The 16,079-nt window shown below is 37.9% G+C and overlaps 1 protein-coding gene across 1 annotated transcript; it reads right to left on the minus strand.

Moving 5' to 3' along the window:
• Positions 1-5,183: 5,183 nt before the first annotated feature.
• OR2AG2 (olfactory receptor family 2 subfamily AG member 2) lies at positions 5,184-6,134 on the minus strand. Its single transcript, XM_003919784.4, has one exon. It carries the CDS (start codon positions 6,132-6,134, stop codon positions 5,184-5,186), a length of 951 nt encoding a protein of 316 aa, XP_003919833.1.
• Positions 6,135-16,079: the final 9,945 nt, after the last annotated feature.

The raw sequence follows: 16,079 nt of genomic DNA on the forward strand, positions 1-16,079 counted from the left end.
GGAGGGCTCAGAAGAAGGCAGCATGGAAAGAGGCTTTAGGGACCACTCCTACCAACTTAGGCTCTGAGCCAGCCCCTGTGGATGCAAGCTCCAGGTCCACCCCAGCACCAGATTAGCCTGATAGAAACAAGGTTTAGTCTAGTCCCTGCAGATATGGGCTCTAGGGTAGCCCTTATGGACACAGGCTTGAGGACCACTTTTGTGGACCCAAACAACAGGTCCAGCCCAGTGAATCCAGGCTCCAGGCCCAACCTCTAGAACCCAGGGGCCAGGCTTGCCTACCTCCGGACCCAGGCACCAGCCAGCCTGACAAAGGATTCCAGCAGCAAGCCTTCCTGCACTTCACACCAATGACTTTTTCAGAATCTCTGGATAGGCTGAATAGTGAAGGTCTCTCTCAGACAGAGACAGTCTGCAAGAATTGAAATAAGTCTTTTTTTTTTTTTTTCAACAAAAGCACAGAAACCAATGTAGTCACAGGGATCAAGAAAATCAGGGAAATGTATTACCACCAAAGAAACAAAATAAAGCACTAGGAACTGATCCTAAAAAAATGGAGATTTATGAACTGTCTGACAAAGATTTCAAAATAATTGTTTTAAGGAAGCTTAAGAGACAATTCAATGAAATCAGGAAAACAATAAACTACCAAAAGAGAAAAATTAACAGAGATTATGCTTATACAAAAAACTCAAACAGAAATTCTGGAGCTGAAATATAAAATAAATGAATTGAAAACTGTAATAGAGAGAGTCAACAGCAGAACTGATCAAATAGAAGAAAGAATCTGTAAACTCAAAGACATTTTATTTTAAAAAATATAGTCAGAAGAGAAAATAAAAGGAATGAAGAAATCTTAGAGAATTTATGAAAGAGCATCAAAAGGTCAAATATTCACAGTGCAGAAGGTCAAGAAGTAGAAAAGAAAGATACGAAACAAAAAGCTTAAAGAAATAATAACAGAAAACTTTCCAAAGCTGAGGAAAAATATAAATATTCATGCACAGGAAAGTCAATGGTCTTCAATAAGATTCAATACAAACAAGATTACATCAAGATGTGTTATCAACATGTCAAAAATCAAAGACAAAGAGGGACCCTGAAAGCATCAAGACAAAAGAAGAAGACCACATTTAAGGGAGTCCTAATATGGATAGCAGTGGATTTCTCAGGAGAAATTTTGTAAGCCATGAGAAAGTTGGATGATATATTCAAAGTGCTGAGGGTAAAAAAACAGCCAACCAAGAATACAGTACTCAGTGAAGCTGTCCTTCATAAACAGAGAGACAAAGACTTTCCTAGACAAAGAAAAGTATAAAAACAAAACTATTAAAAACAAAAATAATTTGATAATTTGTTAAGTTATATAAATACAATATGAAAAGATGTAAATTGTGACATCAAAGACATATAATGTTGGGGGAAGGGTGCAGTAAAAGTATAGATTTTTTGTATGTGATCAATGTTAAAATTGTTACCATCTTAAAATAGCCTATTACAGCCATAAGATGTTTTACACAGCCTCATGGTAACAACAAAGCAAAAACCTATAGAAGATATACACAAGATAAAAAGTAAAGAATCAAAGCATGCCAGTGGAGAAAATTACCCAACTACAATGAAAGACAGCGAACTAGAAAGGGAAGGACAAATAATCTATGAAAGAACCAGAAAACAATAAAATCATAGTAGTAAGACCTCACCTATCACTTGAATCTAAATGGATCAACTTATCCAGTAAAAACACATAGAATATCTGAATAAACTTTTTTTTATAAAAGAAGAAGAATCGACCAGCTGTGGTGGCTCAAGCCTGTAACCCCAGCACTTTGGGAGGCTAAGGTGGGCGGATCATGAGGTCAGGACATCGAGACCATCCTGGCTAATATGGTGAAACCCCGTCTATATCGAAAATACAAAAAATTAGCCAGACGTGGTGGCTATAGTCCTTGGGAGGCTGAGGCAGGAGAATTGCTTGAATCTGAGAGGTGGAGGTTGCAGTGAGCTGAGATTGCACCACTACACTCCAGCCTGTGCGATAGAGTGAGACTCTGTCTTAAAAAAAGAAAAAGAAAAAAAGAAAAGAAAAAAGAAGGATCAACTATATGCTGCCTCATATGCAAATCACTAAGTGTGATATGCCACATTTATGCAATGAAGCTTCTGCATAGCAAAGGAAATAAGTGAAGAGACAACCTATAGAATGGATAAAAATATTTTTGAATCATACATCTAATAAAGGGTTAATATCCAAAACATATCAGGAACTCAAAAGCAGGAGTAACCTAAGTAAAACATGGAGAAAGAACCTAAATTTACATATCTTAAAAGAAGACATAAAAATGGCCAACAAGTATATGAAAATGTTCTCAAGATTAATAATCTTCAGGGAAATGCACATCAAACGAGATATTACCTTAACATGAGATATCACCTTCCATCTGTTTGGCTATTATCCAAAAAAAAAAAATGACAAGTGTTGGTTAGGATGTGGAGAAAAGGGAGCTCTTGCACACTGTTGGTAGAAATGTAAATTGGTACACACATTAGGGAAAGCAGTATAGAGGTTCCTTGAAAAGTTAAAAATAGAACTACTGTATGATCCAGCAATCCCACTCTGGGTGTATACCCAAAGAATATGAAATTAATACGTTTAAGAGATATCTGCACTGTGTTCATTGCAGCATTTTTGTCAATAGCCAAGCTGTGGAATCAACCTAAGTGTCCATCAATGAATAAAGGGATTAAAAAATGTGAAATGTATACACAATCGAAACTCCTTTAAAAAAGAAGGAAATCTTATAATTTGTAACAATGTGAATAAACCTGGGGAACATTGTTTTAAGAGAAATAAGCCAGGTATAGAAAGAAAAATATCACATGATCTCACTTACATGCAGAACCTGTAAGTTGAATTCACAGAAACAGAGTAAAATGTTGGTTACCAAATGCTGAGGTAAGGGGATTTGGGAGATGCTGGTCAAAGGACGCAAAACTTCAGTTAGGCAGGAGGAAAAAGTTCCAGAGATTTATTGTACATCACGGCAATAATTAGAATATATTGCATACTTGAAAATTGCTGAGAAAGCAGATTTTAACTGTTCTTAACACACAAAAAAATAAGTATGTGAGGTAAAGTATATGTTAGTTGGCTTGATTTAGCAGTTCCATAAAGTATACATATTTCAAAACATCATGTTGTACCACATTAATACATACAATTTTTGTCAATAAAAATAATAAACAAATGTTTCATTTCTAAAAGGAAACAATAAAATAATATTTTTTAGAAGGCTTTTTACAATTTATCCATATAACAGCCAAAATGTTTTAAGCACAATTTACTAAGCTGTGGTCTAAGTATCTGATATTTATTATCTTATTTAATTTACCCAACAATATCATGAGAGCAGGCCTGTAAATATGACTACTTTTAACAACAGCAGACTGAGGTACAAAGAATTTAATTTAGTGTCCAAAGATGCATAGATGACCAAAGGAATAGAGGGATTCAAATGCAGGCACTCTGGTTCCCTTCCTCATCACTACTTTAAAATATCCCCTCACAGCAAAGAAGATTCACCAAATTTCAAATGAAAAAACCCATGACCTTCATCATCATGGATATTTAAATTCAGTAAAATACATATATGTACAACAAAAAAGAAAAACTTTTAAGTGATTTTTTATTCATTCCAAATTTCTTAATATTCTCAGGTTTTATAATAACAGATTAATTTTATAGATTAGCTTTATCTTTTTTATGGTTTAGCTTTATAGATTAAATAATGTAATTTTATTTCTGTAGAAAAAATGATTATGTGTTGACAAAGCACTATTCTCAAGAATAATAACACCTACGTAAGCCAAGTTATTTTGGAAATTCTGCACTCAACAAATTTAAGTTCCCTGATTTTGCTATAAATCTTCACATACCAATGAATAAAATGAAAAGAAAGCATATTTGGCTAGCTAAAAAAGTAAATTATGTATTTCATACTTTTTTTCCTATGGACACACAGATATACATGTATTCACCTCAAGAGTATAAGCTTTTTTAATTGTTTTAATGTTTAAAAACATATTCTAATAGCCACAAGTCCACATTTTAAAAAATTTAGACAATATGCCCAACAAATTTCTCTTCTTGTTATTGTACTCACTTTAAAAGTGGTACTTTCAATTCTATTTTATTCATTCTTTATTTTAGTTTTAATTTTAGGCAATGTAAAAATGCCCATTTTCAAAAAGACTCTGTCAAAATTTCCAAGTAGAAATATCTTTCTTTATCCCTTTCCACTTTTTCTATTTATTTATTTAGACAGAGTCTCTGTCACTCAGGCTAGAGTGCAGTGGTTTGATCTTGGCTCACTGCGACCTCCACCTTCTGGGGTCAAGCAATTCTCCTGCCTCAGCCTCCAGAGTAACTGGGATTACAGGTGCCTGCCACTATGCACAACTAATGTTTGTATTTTTAGTAGAGACCGGGTTTCCCCATGTTGGCCAGGCTGGTCTCGAACTCCTGACCTCAGGTGATCTGTCCGACTTGGCCTCCCAAAGTGCTGGGATTACAGGCGTGAGCTACTGTGCCCAGCCCCACTCTTTCAATGTAATTATTTATCATTACTCAGGTACCAATGTGAACGTCTCTTCAGGTGTAGAGTACCAATGCAGTCACATAACTCTTACTCATTTCCACTAAGTATTCAAACAATTATTTACTTAATAAACAGGAAGCCTAATATATTATTCCCTCTATTAATAAAGAATCTGCTTCAAAGGGAGCAGTCCTCCTCTGGTGCTGAGAGGCTACCGGAATTTGGTCAGTCCAAAACTACTGCTGCTTCTCACTGCTACATGATGTTAAAATGGAAAGCTAATCCCCTACCATTTCTACTTGGTAATGTGTCAGGATGACGCCCTACCAGACAGTGAGTCTACAACACCCATTCAAGGCTTTCTCCCCTCATCTAGTTCTTCTTGTAACATGGGTTTCCAAAGTCAGGATGATGTGTGCCAAATGAGTTTAACTCATCACTGTACCTACCAGCTACAGAGTAGAAAATAAAATTAAAATTAAAAAAATGTTTGTATCATCTCAGACAGAGTATAGTAATAAAGAATGAGTAAGTAGAGAATTTTATTTGGAGGAGGAATGGTGAGAGGCAAGCCATGAGCTGTCCCTAGAGCATGGAGTGTGCCAGCAGCATGTATTTTCCCAGGACCCTCCTCAAGGTCCCCATGACTTCCTTATTTCTCAGGCTATAGATGAGGGGATTCAAGGCTGGAGTGACAATTGTGTAGAAAACAGATACGATGTTGTCTCGTTTGGGACTGTGGAAGGAACTGGGCAAGACATACATGAATGTGGCAGCTCCATAGAACATCCCAACCACAGTCAGGTGGGAAGAGCAGGTGACAAGGGCTTTCTTCCTCCCCTCATTTGATGGCATATGGAGCACAGCGAATAAGATCAGTGTGTAGGAGGCAACAATGGCAGAAATGGGGAGCAAGAGAAAAGTCACACCTGTCACATATATTATAAGTTCATACCTGGAGGTATCAGCACAGGCCAACTTCAGCAAGGGTGGGATCTCACAGAGCAGATGCCTGATTTCCCAGGACGTGCAGAAAGGAAAGTGCATGGTGTACGTGGTATGTCCTAGAGCAGTCAGAGATGCCAGGATCCAGGATGTGGCTACCATGCGCCTGCAGACTCTTGGGCTCATGAGGGTCATGTATTTCAGAGGATGACAAATGGCCACATACCTGTCATAGGCCATGAAGGCCAGTAGGAGGTCCTCAGCACCACCCATTGTCAGTGCCAGGAACATCTGAAGGGCACAGCCTCCAAAGGAGATGGTGTTTACTCTGCACAGAAAGTCTGCAAGGGCCTTGGGAGTGACAACAGATGTGAACAGAAGGTCCATGAGAGAGAGCTGCCCAAGCAGGAGGTACATGGGCACATGGAGCCGGGCTTCCAATGTGATGGCCAGGAGCAGCAGGCCATTGCTGGTCAGGGCCAACAAGTAAAGGACAGTAATTGTAGCACAGACCACTTCAGGAGACGGACTGTCATTTAGAATTCCCACCAAGATGAAGGCACTTCCCAAGGTGGCGTTCCGAAGCTCCATGATGTGGTTTTTTGTTTTTTTGTTTTTTTTTTTTTTAGTGGCCTAGAACAAAATATATTATCAGTGGAAGCTTTTCTAAGTGTTCACTCTAGCTTTGGATTGTTCTAAGTCACTGTGCATTGGCCAATAGGAATCCCGTAATATGGTATCTTTTTCATCTCTTAACGTAACTCTGATTTCTGAATGCCTTTATTGAATTATGATAAACCATCAACTAAATTAGTATCAGGTATTTTGGTATGTTGTTAATAGCTAATCATTTAGAAATCCCTTCAAATAAGGTTCCAGAAGAAGAAGCCTAAGCAAACATCTTTGTGGATAGATGAAAGTGTTTCTCTTTTTACAATGAACAAATACACTAGGCATTGGTTTAAGATACAGCTATTTTTCTGCTTAACATGTACTTGGAATTCCAAGTCAGTTTTTAAAGTCCTATTTATAAAAGAAAATCTTTACTCTCTTCTCCCTTAAACCAGTCTCATTGTTTTTGATTACCTTCCTCAACAGGAGACTCTCCGGGCTCTTGGGCTGCTTGATCACCTGGAGTCTTCAACTGCTACTCTGCTGGACGGAAAGAGAATTGTCAGCTGAATTTAACAGTCATGTGGTATAGATTTTAGAGCTATATCTAGAGGAACAGTACAAAAGGAGTTTGCCTATTTGAAAATAACAATAAGATGTTTACTCAGAAACAGGCAGGAATAAAGGCAATGCGATTTGTGGTGGCATGGCAGGTGCTTGTGTTTAGGGCACATGATACAAGGGGTGAGCTACAAAGGAGGAGACACTGCAGAAAAGGCCCAAAGCAATAGAATTACCTGTGAGCCACAGCAACGCACTCAAGGTGAGAAGATTTCTCCCCACAAATCTTAGGAATACAAGGAAGAATGGTGGTCCTGCCAAACCCTGAATCCATATGATAGCACTGCTGGTGGGGATTGAGGAGAGGTGGAGTGTGAGGTATGTGTGGGACAGCATTCACTTGGCTTGCTCTTTATGAGTGCAGTTTTTTTTTCACAGTTGGATGGAAGACAGGAGGCCTTTTGGAAGAGAAAAATAATCCTTCATCAAATTAGTTACCTTTCCCTTGCATAATCTGCACCTAATTCTTCAAATATCCATTCATGTCACTATCCTGGTCAGCTCAGAGTTAGAACCTTTAAGTGGCAACGTCATAAAATCCTGACATTGGAAGGCCCATCTGTTCAATAAATATTTACTAAGGACCTATGATATATCAGGCACTACACTCGGGTAACTGCGTAGATGTGAAAAATTGATCACACAAACACCTACATACAGCCAATGGTGATGATTGATAAATGAAAGAAAATATACTAAGAGAACATATAAGTGAAGTTTCAGGAAAGGATTCATCAAGGAAGTGTCATACAAACTACAGGCTGAGGATAAACAGGAGCTGGCTAAATAAAAAAGGGTCAGGCTATAATTTTTAAAAAGTGAGGGACAGCATCAGAACATTCACATATTAAAAATATAGTACAGGAATGTCCTCCCTGCACTTTTGCCCAGTGAAGTCTGGGCAGAAACCAGCCAGAAAAATGCCCTCTACCACTCAGAGTCTAAGATCTTTCTCCTGTTTTACAAAACAAAAACCATAATTTTAACCTAGGAACCACTGACTGGAAAAATTTGTCTGTTGACAACAACAAAAAAAACAAGTCCCAAAACAATTCTAAGCAGTATTTCTGCTAAATATTAGATTTGAAATGCATGCTTTTGTTTTTCTTGAATGAAAGGATGGATGAACAGGGAAATAAAATGAGTAAAACTATTAGCTGGGCACATTCCTCTAAATTCCTGCACCAGATGTTTGGACAGAATTTCAAAGAGAACCAAAATCAGGGCTTGAGTAAGGTGGCGTGACCAGGACTCAGGATCCTACATACCTATCTCCTCCCTCTGATCCTGGACTATCGTTTTTCCTTCCTTTTCCATTCACTGGGTCCTCACCTCTGGGGTCATCTAAAGGGAAAGGCCAGAGAACACACACAGAGCCTACAGAGGAAGAGCTTCTTTCTAAAAAGCTGCTGGTGGTTGTGGGTATTTCAAACCAAGAGAAGTCAGCAGAGGCTGAGATTAAGAGAGGCATTGTTATATTTCATGGAAAATGGTCAGTCAATAGTAAGGTAGAGCTAAATTTCTGAAAGTATATTTGTATAAAAATTTTTTTCTCTGCTCAGTAGATCTATTTTTTGAATTTACATCAATTGGCTTTTTTTTTTTTTTCTCCTGTGGCACTGGACTTAGTGGCAAGCAGGCTTGCAGGGGAAAGTCACTTCAGCGTATTTTAGATAGTCCTCCTTGGAGGTACAATTCATTTGGGGACTCACATCAAATTATTGTAGGCCAGGGAAGTACAGATGTAACAAAGGTAAGTACTGGGACTTTTCAGCATCAAGAATTCTAGGAACTCACGGCTGGCTAGTGGCACAGAATTATTTTGGGTGTCCCCACATGTGCAAGATGGTACGTGTACAAGGTGCATAAGGTATAGATGGGAGTGAGTGAACAATGAAGCCTGAGGAACTAGAGAATCTGAGAAGGAGAGCAGTGTAGGGTCTTGACTCTGTATCTCAGGACTTCCAGACTTCACATATTGCCTTGAAACAGAGACACAGCCCTTACCTCATATAGGAAGGAGCACAGCTTCCAGACCACACCAACTCTCTTGAGAATCATTTGAGGGATAAAGAGGTTCAAGAAGACAAAGAAAGAAGAGTTGGTTCTTCCGTCAGGGATGAATGTAGGTGTGTGTATGGCTGTCTCTGGGATGAGAAGTCAAAGCCTCCTCCAGTCACTGGCACCTCAGATCCTTTCTAGAATAGAGATAGATGCAGACAGGCAGCTGAGAACACAGGGCAGGATCCTGCAGAAGCACGGAGCTGAATCCCCTTCAAAGTTTTCTCATTCACTGTCCTTATGAAAAAGTCCTTACTGCTTTGGAATGGTTCTAGCTGAGTTCTTGAGTACAGGTCCTCAGATTTTACATATTCCCCTCATGCTAGGATTAATGATAAAAGACGAGCACAGCAGGAATGTGGAAAAGGGAGGTATAAGAGGAGCTGCTTAAAAGAGACCCACCAATGCCCAGCCTCACTATCCCTGGGCCAACAGTGAGCCTTGTCCTGGGGGAGGCTTCATAGTCTCACCCTCTCAGCTGACATGACCTCTCTGAAAATGTTGCTCCAGGAAATGGGATTTTAATGAGTCCCCTTGGGCATGTCTCCTGGCCTGCCATTTCTTCAATCTTTATCACGGAATGAGATCTGCACCTTGAGGCCTTGTTCTGCACCTCATGAACTTGCTCTTTCACCACTCACTGGAGGCTAAATATTTTCTCCTGCCTCACAAAACCAGAACTATTTTTAACCTAGAAATCACTGACTGGAAAACCAGTCAGAGGCTGTTTCTGACCAAATGGCTGTTTCTTACCTCCCTGTCCAGCCCTGTATCCATATTATAAAGTATGTCTCATGGGTTCTACAGATGCTGCCACTCCCATATCCCTCTTTGTGCCACTAGCCTGGGCTACTACCAGCTAGAGGGAGTTAACTATTCTTCTGTTAATATCAGGTCTTCCTTCATTGAGCTTTAATGAGCATCCAACACTAATTTATTTTTCAGTCCTTTGTTTCTCCTTTCTACTCCCTCTTTTTGTGTGTGCACACAGGTGCATGGGACTGCATATTCTGTGATCAGTCAGCTCAGCGGCTCAGAGCTCTGGGATGACGACCCAGAACCTGCCTGTACTCACCACTGCTTTTAGTTCAGGCTTTCCCATCCCTCACCAGATTCTTTGCTTGATCTTCCTCATAAAGTGATTATCTCTTTAATCACTCATTTCACCAGGAAATGCTGAAAATTGCTCCTGGAGTTATCACATCTTTTCTCTTTGAACTTAAAAATTGAAAATGAGTTTCTACTTTCTGTTCGTATAAAAATAGACTTGAGAAAATTATTTCAGAAGTGCAACAGAAGAAATAATATAAAAATCTATTTTTTCATTGTATCATGGTACTTCAGTACTTCTTTTACGGAGTTAAGAACTTAAGTGAAAATAAACTTATGAATATGTGTACATTCAATAAAACTACATAATAATGAAGAGAATGATGGACATAAAATTTGGGTTAATAGCCATAGTGAAAGGAAGCAGAGAGATGGAGTGCTAATGACTATTGTCAAGTTCACATCTACTACTTGCCACACAACAGCCAATAAGTTGAGAGACAAATTGTTGGGGCAAGGAAGACAACTTTATTTCAGACAGCCAGCAAACTGAGAAGATGGTGGACTAATATCCTAAAGAACTATCTAAAGTTGATTAAATTTTAGGCTTTTTTATGTTAGAGGGAGGGGGAACAGGGATGGGGCTAAGGCCAGGAGGTAACGTGACCACAGACGTCTGGGCATAAGGGTCTGAGAAGTTTGCAAAACTTCTTCATTCATGGTCAACTACTTGTCAAGTCCACCTTGTTTCTATAAATCTTTAATCACTGTCATTTAAATGCCTACTTCCTTATTTCCTTGGGGGTCTGTCTCAAAAGAGAGGGAGTCATTAGTTCTGAAGTTAAAGTATAATATAAATTCTGTTTGTGATTAGCTTGGTCCACATGTAGGAATGAGCAAAGGCAGTTAGCTTGTGAGCTCAGAAGTAAGATGTTACATGACCTTATGGGAAGATGAGGGTATTATCAAGGTCCTACCTTGCATTATGGGAGCTGACTTTATGGTAATAATCAATTCGTCTCTATCTGACATTCAACCTTTCTATTTCCTTTATTAAGATGATCACACAGTTTATGTCCTCTATCCTATAAATGTGGTTTGTAACATTATTGATTTACAAACCATCCTTGCATCCCAGTTGATCACGGGGAATGATCCTTTTAATAGGCTGTTGAATTTTGTTTGCTGGTATTTGGTTGAGGAGATTTGCATCTATGTCCATCAGAGATATTGGTCTTTAATTTTGTTTTCTTGTATTGTTCATCTCTGGTGTTGGTATCAGGGTAATACTGGCCTTGTGAAATGAGCTGGGAAATATACTCTCCATTTAATTTTTTTGAAAGACTTCGAGAAAGATTGGCATTAGTTATTTGTTAAATGTTTCAGTCTTTGTAGGTTGTATGTGTCTAGGAAAAAATGTAATTTTAATGACTATATATTATCACATGAGTTCTCTAGCATCTATGTAGGCATTTGCTGACATTTAGTTTTACTCCTCGAAATATTCTTATATGAGGGTCTAATTTTATCTTAGATGAAATTTCTAAAAGTTAAATTACTGGGATAAACATCAAGACTCTATTTAAAGTTCTTATTACAAAAAGCCAAATTGGTTTCCAGAAAGTTAGAGACACTTTGTTTTCTGGCTAGTATTATGTGAGAATGCCTGCCTTACTATGTAATTTCTAATTCTGTCTTATCATTGCTAATTTATTAAACACTTCAAGGAAATAAAATAGATGTTTTAATTTACATTGTTATTTTGTTTTTTATAATTATGTTTTATAGATCTTTATAGATGAAAGCTACAAACAATTTAGCACTTATGTATGTGGCCATTTTTTTCAGTTTTTAAATTTGGCTACATGGTAGGATTTATTAGATAGAGAAAGATCACAATATTTAGGTAGTTATAAAAATCCATGTTCTTCCTTACAATTTTCAGGCAATTTTACTCTTAACATTTCCATTCTTATTTCAGAAAATACTTTCTTATACATATGCTTAATGATTTTGTTAATTATATTTAACTTTTTATTTCATCTCCAAGCTATTTAGGTGTATTATGTATGTTGAGACTTTAAATTATTGTTTTCAAAGAGCTGATTTTCCTTTTAGCATTTGTAATGACCTTTAAAAATGCATTATTATTTTTTACAATCACTTGACCATATACTGACTTCTTATATATATGGTAATAAAGAGTTTTTCTGAGCTAGCTCGCTAGTTCCAGTAGTCCCTCAAAGCTCTCTTTTTCCATTTCTCCTCACTGACCTTTTATTATCTTTTATTATCTGTTATTTCTGATAAGCTTTTGATTCATCTGCCAAATGTCAAAAAATCCCATTATTATATTCATTGTGGTTATGTTGAACTCATATATTACTTTGGGAATGTTGGCTCTTTGCAATATTCTGTCTTCTGCACCAAGAATATAGTAACTTGCATAGCCCTAATACAACCTCTTTCTTGTTCTCTGAAAATACCATTTTATACCTTCACTCTCAGCTTCTGAAACTATTTTATACATCATTAGGAAACTAGAAGCAATCATATAGGACTTCCTCATTTTCCACTACCAATTTACCATACATCTTCACATAGCTTTTGGTTTTTGGAAGTGCCTATAAGAGGTGAAACCCTCCACTAATGCTCTTCATATTTAATTCTCTTAGTAGCCAAAGAAATTGGTCTTGCAATTACCTGATTCTCCTCTACATCATCTCTCTATTGGAATATTGCTGTAGGTTACATACATGCTCTAGAATCTTTGATCTTAGGGAAGTCTTCCGTTGAAATTACATTTCCCTTAAATGTGGTACATATACACCATGGAATATTACGCAGCCATCAAAAATGATGAGTTTGCGTCCTTTGTAGGGACATGGATGAACCTGGAAACCATCATTCTCAGCAAACTGACATGACAGCAGAAAATCAAACACTGCATGTTCTCACTCATAGGCAGGTGTTGAACAATGAGAACATATGGACACATGGTGGGGAGCACTACACACTGGGGTCCGTTGGGGGGAAATGGGAGAGGGACGGGGGGGTGGGGAGGTGGGAAGAGATAGCATGGGGAGAAATGACAGATACAGGTGAGGGGAAGGAAGGCAGCAAACCACACTGCCTTGTGTGTACCTATGCAACAATCTTGCATGTTCTTCACATGTACCCCAAAACCTAAAATGCAATAACAAAAAAGAAAGAAATTACATTTCCCTTACAAGTCCCCCGATTCTCAGAGCAAATCATCTTGAAGATGTGTATATACCCAAAGTTTCCACATCCTTTTCTACCATCCATGGCTCATACCACTGTAATCAGGCTTCTCTCCCCTCAGTCCCACATTACTGCAGTTGCAATTGTCAAAGTCAGCAATGATGTTCCTATAGCAAACTCAGTATCTCTTCCTTATCTTCATCCTACTCACACATTCAGCCACATTTGGCACCATTGGATCATTCTCTTCTTTTGGTAGCATCATCTTTTACTCTCAGGCTACTATGACCAATAGGTTTTCTAAGTACTCCCCTGGACTCAGTCTTTACTTGGCCAACTTTTCCTCTTCAACATGGCATCTAAGTATTGAAGCAGCCTGTGGCTCCATTGCAAGGCTCCTTTTCTTCTCATTGAATACTCTCTGGCAGTTTCATCATCCCATAGGTTTAAGTGCATTTCAACTCCCAAGGGCATGACTTCCTCTGAAGCGCAAACTCATTTAGTAAATCTGTATAATTTACATATCTCAAAAAAATTTTAAGCAATTTTGTAAGAATGTTTTCAATGTTCCTAACTAGACAGCACTTAATTATGATAATGCCTTCAGTCTCTAACTCAAAGCATGTATGCATGCATGTGTTTTCTTAGACAGTTTTCTGTTTTGAATCGTACCTCCTTCTTTATCTGCATAAATAATCCTGTTTCCTTTACAAAACTCTTTTTTTTGTTGTTGTTGCATATTAACTGGGAAGACTTGAAATGTAAGGCCTCAGGCAATATTTCATTCATTTTGAGTTAGAATTTTAAAAAAGCCTATAGTTCACAGCTTAAAAGAATGCAAAATGGAAATAAAATTGGGAATGCAAAATGGTTTAGTCCATACAAAAAAGTTTGTCAGTATTTTATAAACCTAAACATACACTTAACCACATAACCAATCAGTTTTACCCTGACATCTTTTCCCAAGTGAATAGACAATTTATGTTCATGTCAAAACCTGTACATAAATGTTTATAATGGCTTTTTTATAATCAACAAAATAGGAAAAAACAGAAATGTCCTTCAACTGGTGAATGGATGGACAAACGATGATACATTCTCACAGTTGGATACTATTCAGAACTAAATGGGAAAGGACCGCTAGTAGATAAAAGATATGGATAAATCTGAAACATATTATTCTAAGTGAATGAAGTTAGACTCAAAATGTATGATGTCATTTATATGACAAAATAATAGTGACAGTAAACAGATCAGACAGTTGGCAGGGGCGGGTGGGGGTGGGGAGGAATACAAACAGGCACCTGAAAATTTCTGTGGCTGATGAAATTTGTATGTCTTGATTTTGGTGGTGGTCTCATGACTATATACATTTGTCAAAACTTGCAAAACTGTATACTGAAAAAGGTCAATTTTACCATATGTAGACTGTACTTTAATGAACAGTGAAAACAGAAAATTATAGTGTTAAATAAATGAGTATGAAGCTTCTAATATTCTGCTTCTACAGACTTCAAGTACCCATAGGAAAATTCCACTCATGTTATTATTTTTGTGAAGAATTTTGGTTTGACTCTTTAAAAAATATAAACATATTTTGTTTTTGAAGAATTAAACTTGACAATTCACTTATTGAATCAACTTCCAAGTTCACTGTTTCTCCTTGTATACATTTCCTAGGCACCACTTTTCTCCTTGCCAAAATTATTTTATTGAGAGTGTTTGGGGATAAATACTTTTAATTCCATTTTTAATTAGACCTAATTCATTAATGATGGCTCAGCTGTGCCTCAAATTCTAGGTGTGTAGTTACACTTCTTCAGCACTTTTGAATATATTTCTTCCTTGTCCTATTGCTGCTATTGATAGTCCATTATTATCTAGCTGTCTTTACTTAGTGGCTAATCTGTCTTTTATTTCTGGGAGAATATAAAATGTTTTCATTGATATTGATATCCTATAAGTTCAGTACTCCATGAATTCCTTTTTGTTTTCCTTTCTAGAACTTGGAAAATTGTCCATTTACTCTTTAAGCATCACTGGTGGCAGAACACAGTAACACCAAGACACATAAGCCATATTGAATTGCCAAAGGTCAATGAAGGGAAGACCTCACATTTAGACTCCTCAGGGAGCAGTCATATTGAATAGGAAATAGTCCAGGGTAAAAGGACCATAAAGAAGGAAGCAGTGTGCCACATAAGTAAGGAAATCAACCTTATATTCTGGGACAGAGGGCTGGCCACACAAGGAGGCTTTGTGTCCTGCTCTATTTAGTTAATTTAGAAATGAGCCATCAGTTCTTTGCTTGTGGAATAGAAACACAGAGCCTTGGAGCTTATTTAGTGAAGGAAGAATACAGGAATTCCAGGCCAGGAAACACCCACAAGGATTAATTATCATCCTGGTCCTGGGCCAACATTTCCAGGGAGGCCATTTGAGCTGAGATGATAAGTCCCTTGGAACATAAGGGTAAAATAAAGGGAAAAGATTACGGGTCAGAAGACAGGGCGGCGTCTCTCAGGACAAGGTTCTGGCTCACCTTTGGCTCCAGGGAGAGTGAGGCAGGGGACAATAATCTTCTTTGGGCAGCTCTTTCAATATCGGCTCAATATCTACTTCCTCCAGGACCCTGCAGCCTTTATCTTTGCTCCCTGACCCCAGCAAGAATTAAGTAAAGGCTGAGTATCTGAATCCAAGAAGTCAGTCTGGTAACTGCTCTAGGGCTAGAGGGGTCTCTCCCTGGGAACCTGTATGAAAGTAGTAGTTTCTACTAATTCTTCACAGATAGGAGAACAGGAAAGTAATCTTCTTCCTGTATAGGAAACTACCCAAATTCTGTATTAGCTGTCTTTCTGCACCCACTTCCATCTCTAGGGTAGACCTGCAGATAAGTGGAAGGAATAGAAGGGCCCTAATGTCTGATCTCACTAGGACTTTTCAGACAATTAACCCAACTTGGCAAAA

This window comes from Saimiri boliviensis, chromosome 6 (assembly GCF_048565385.1).
Source record: "Saimiri boliviensis isolate mSaiBol1 chromosome 6, mSaiBol1.pri, whole genome shotgun sequence".
NCBI lineage: Eukaryota > Metazoa > Chordata > Mammalia > Primates > Cebidae > Saimiri > Saimiri boliviensis.

Coding starts and splice junctions, on each gene's coding strand:
- OR2AG2 (XM_003919784.4), bottom strand. CDS start 6,134: ATGGAGCTTCGGAACGCCACCTTGGGAAGTGCCTTCATCTTGGTGGGA.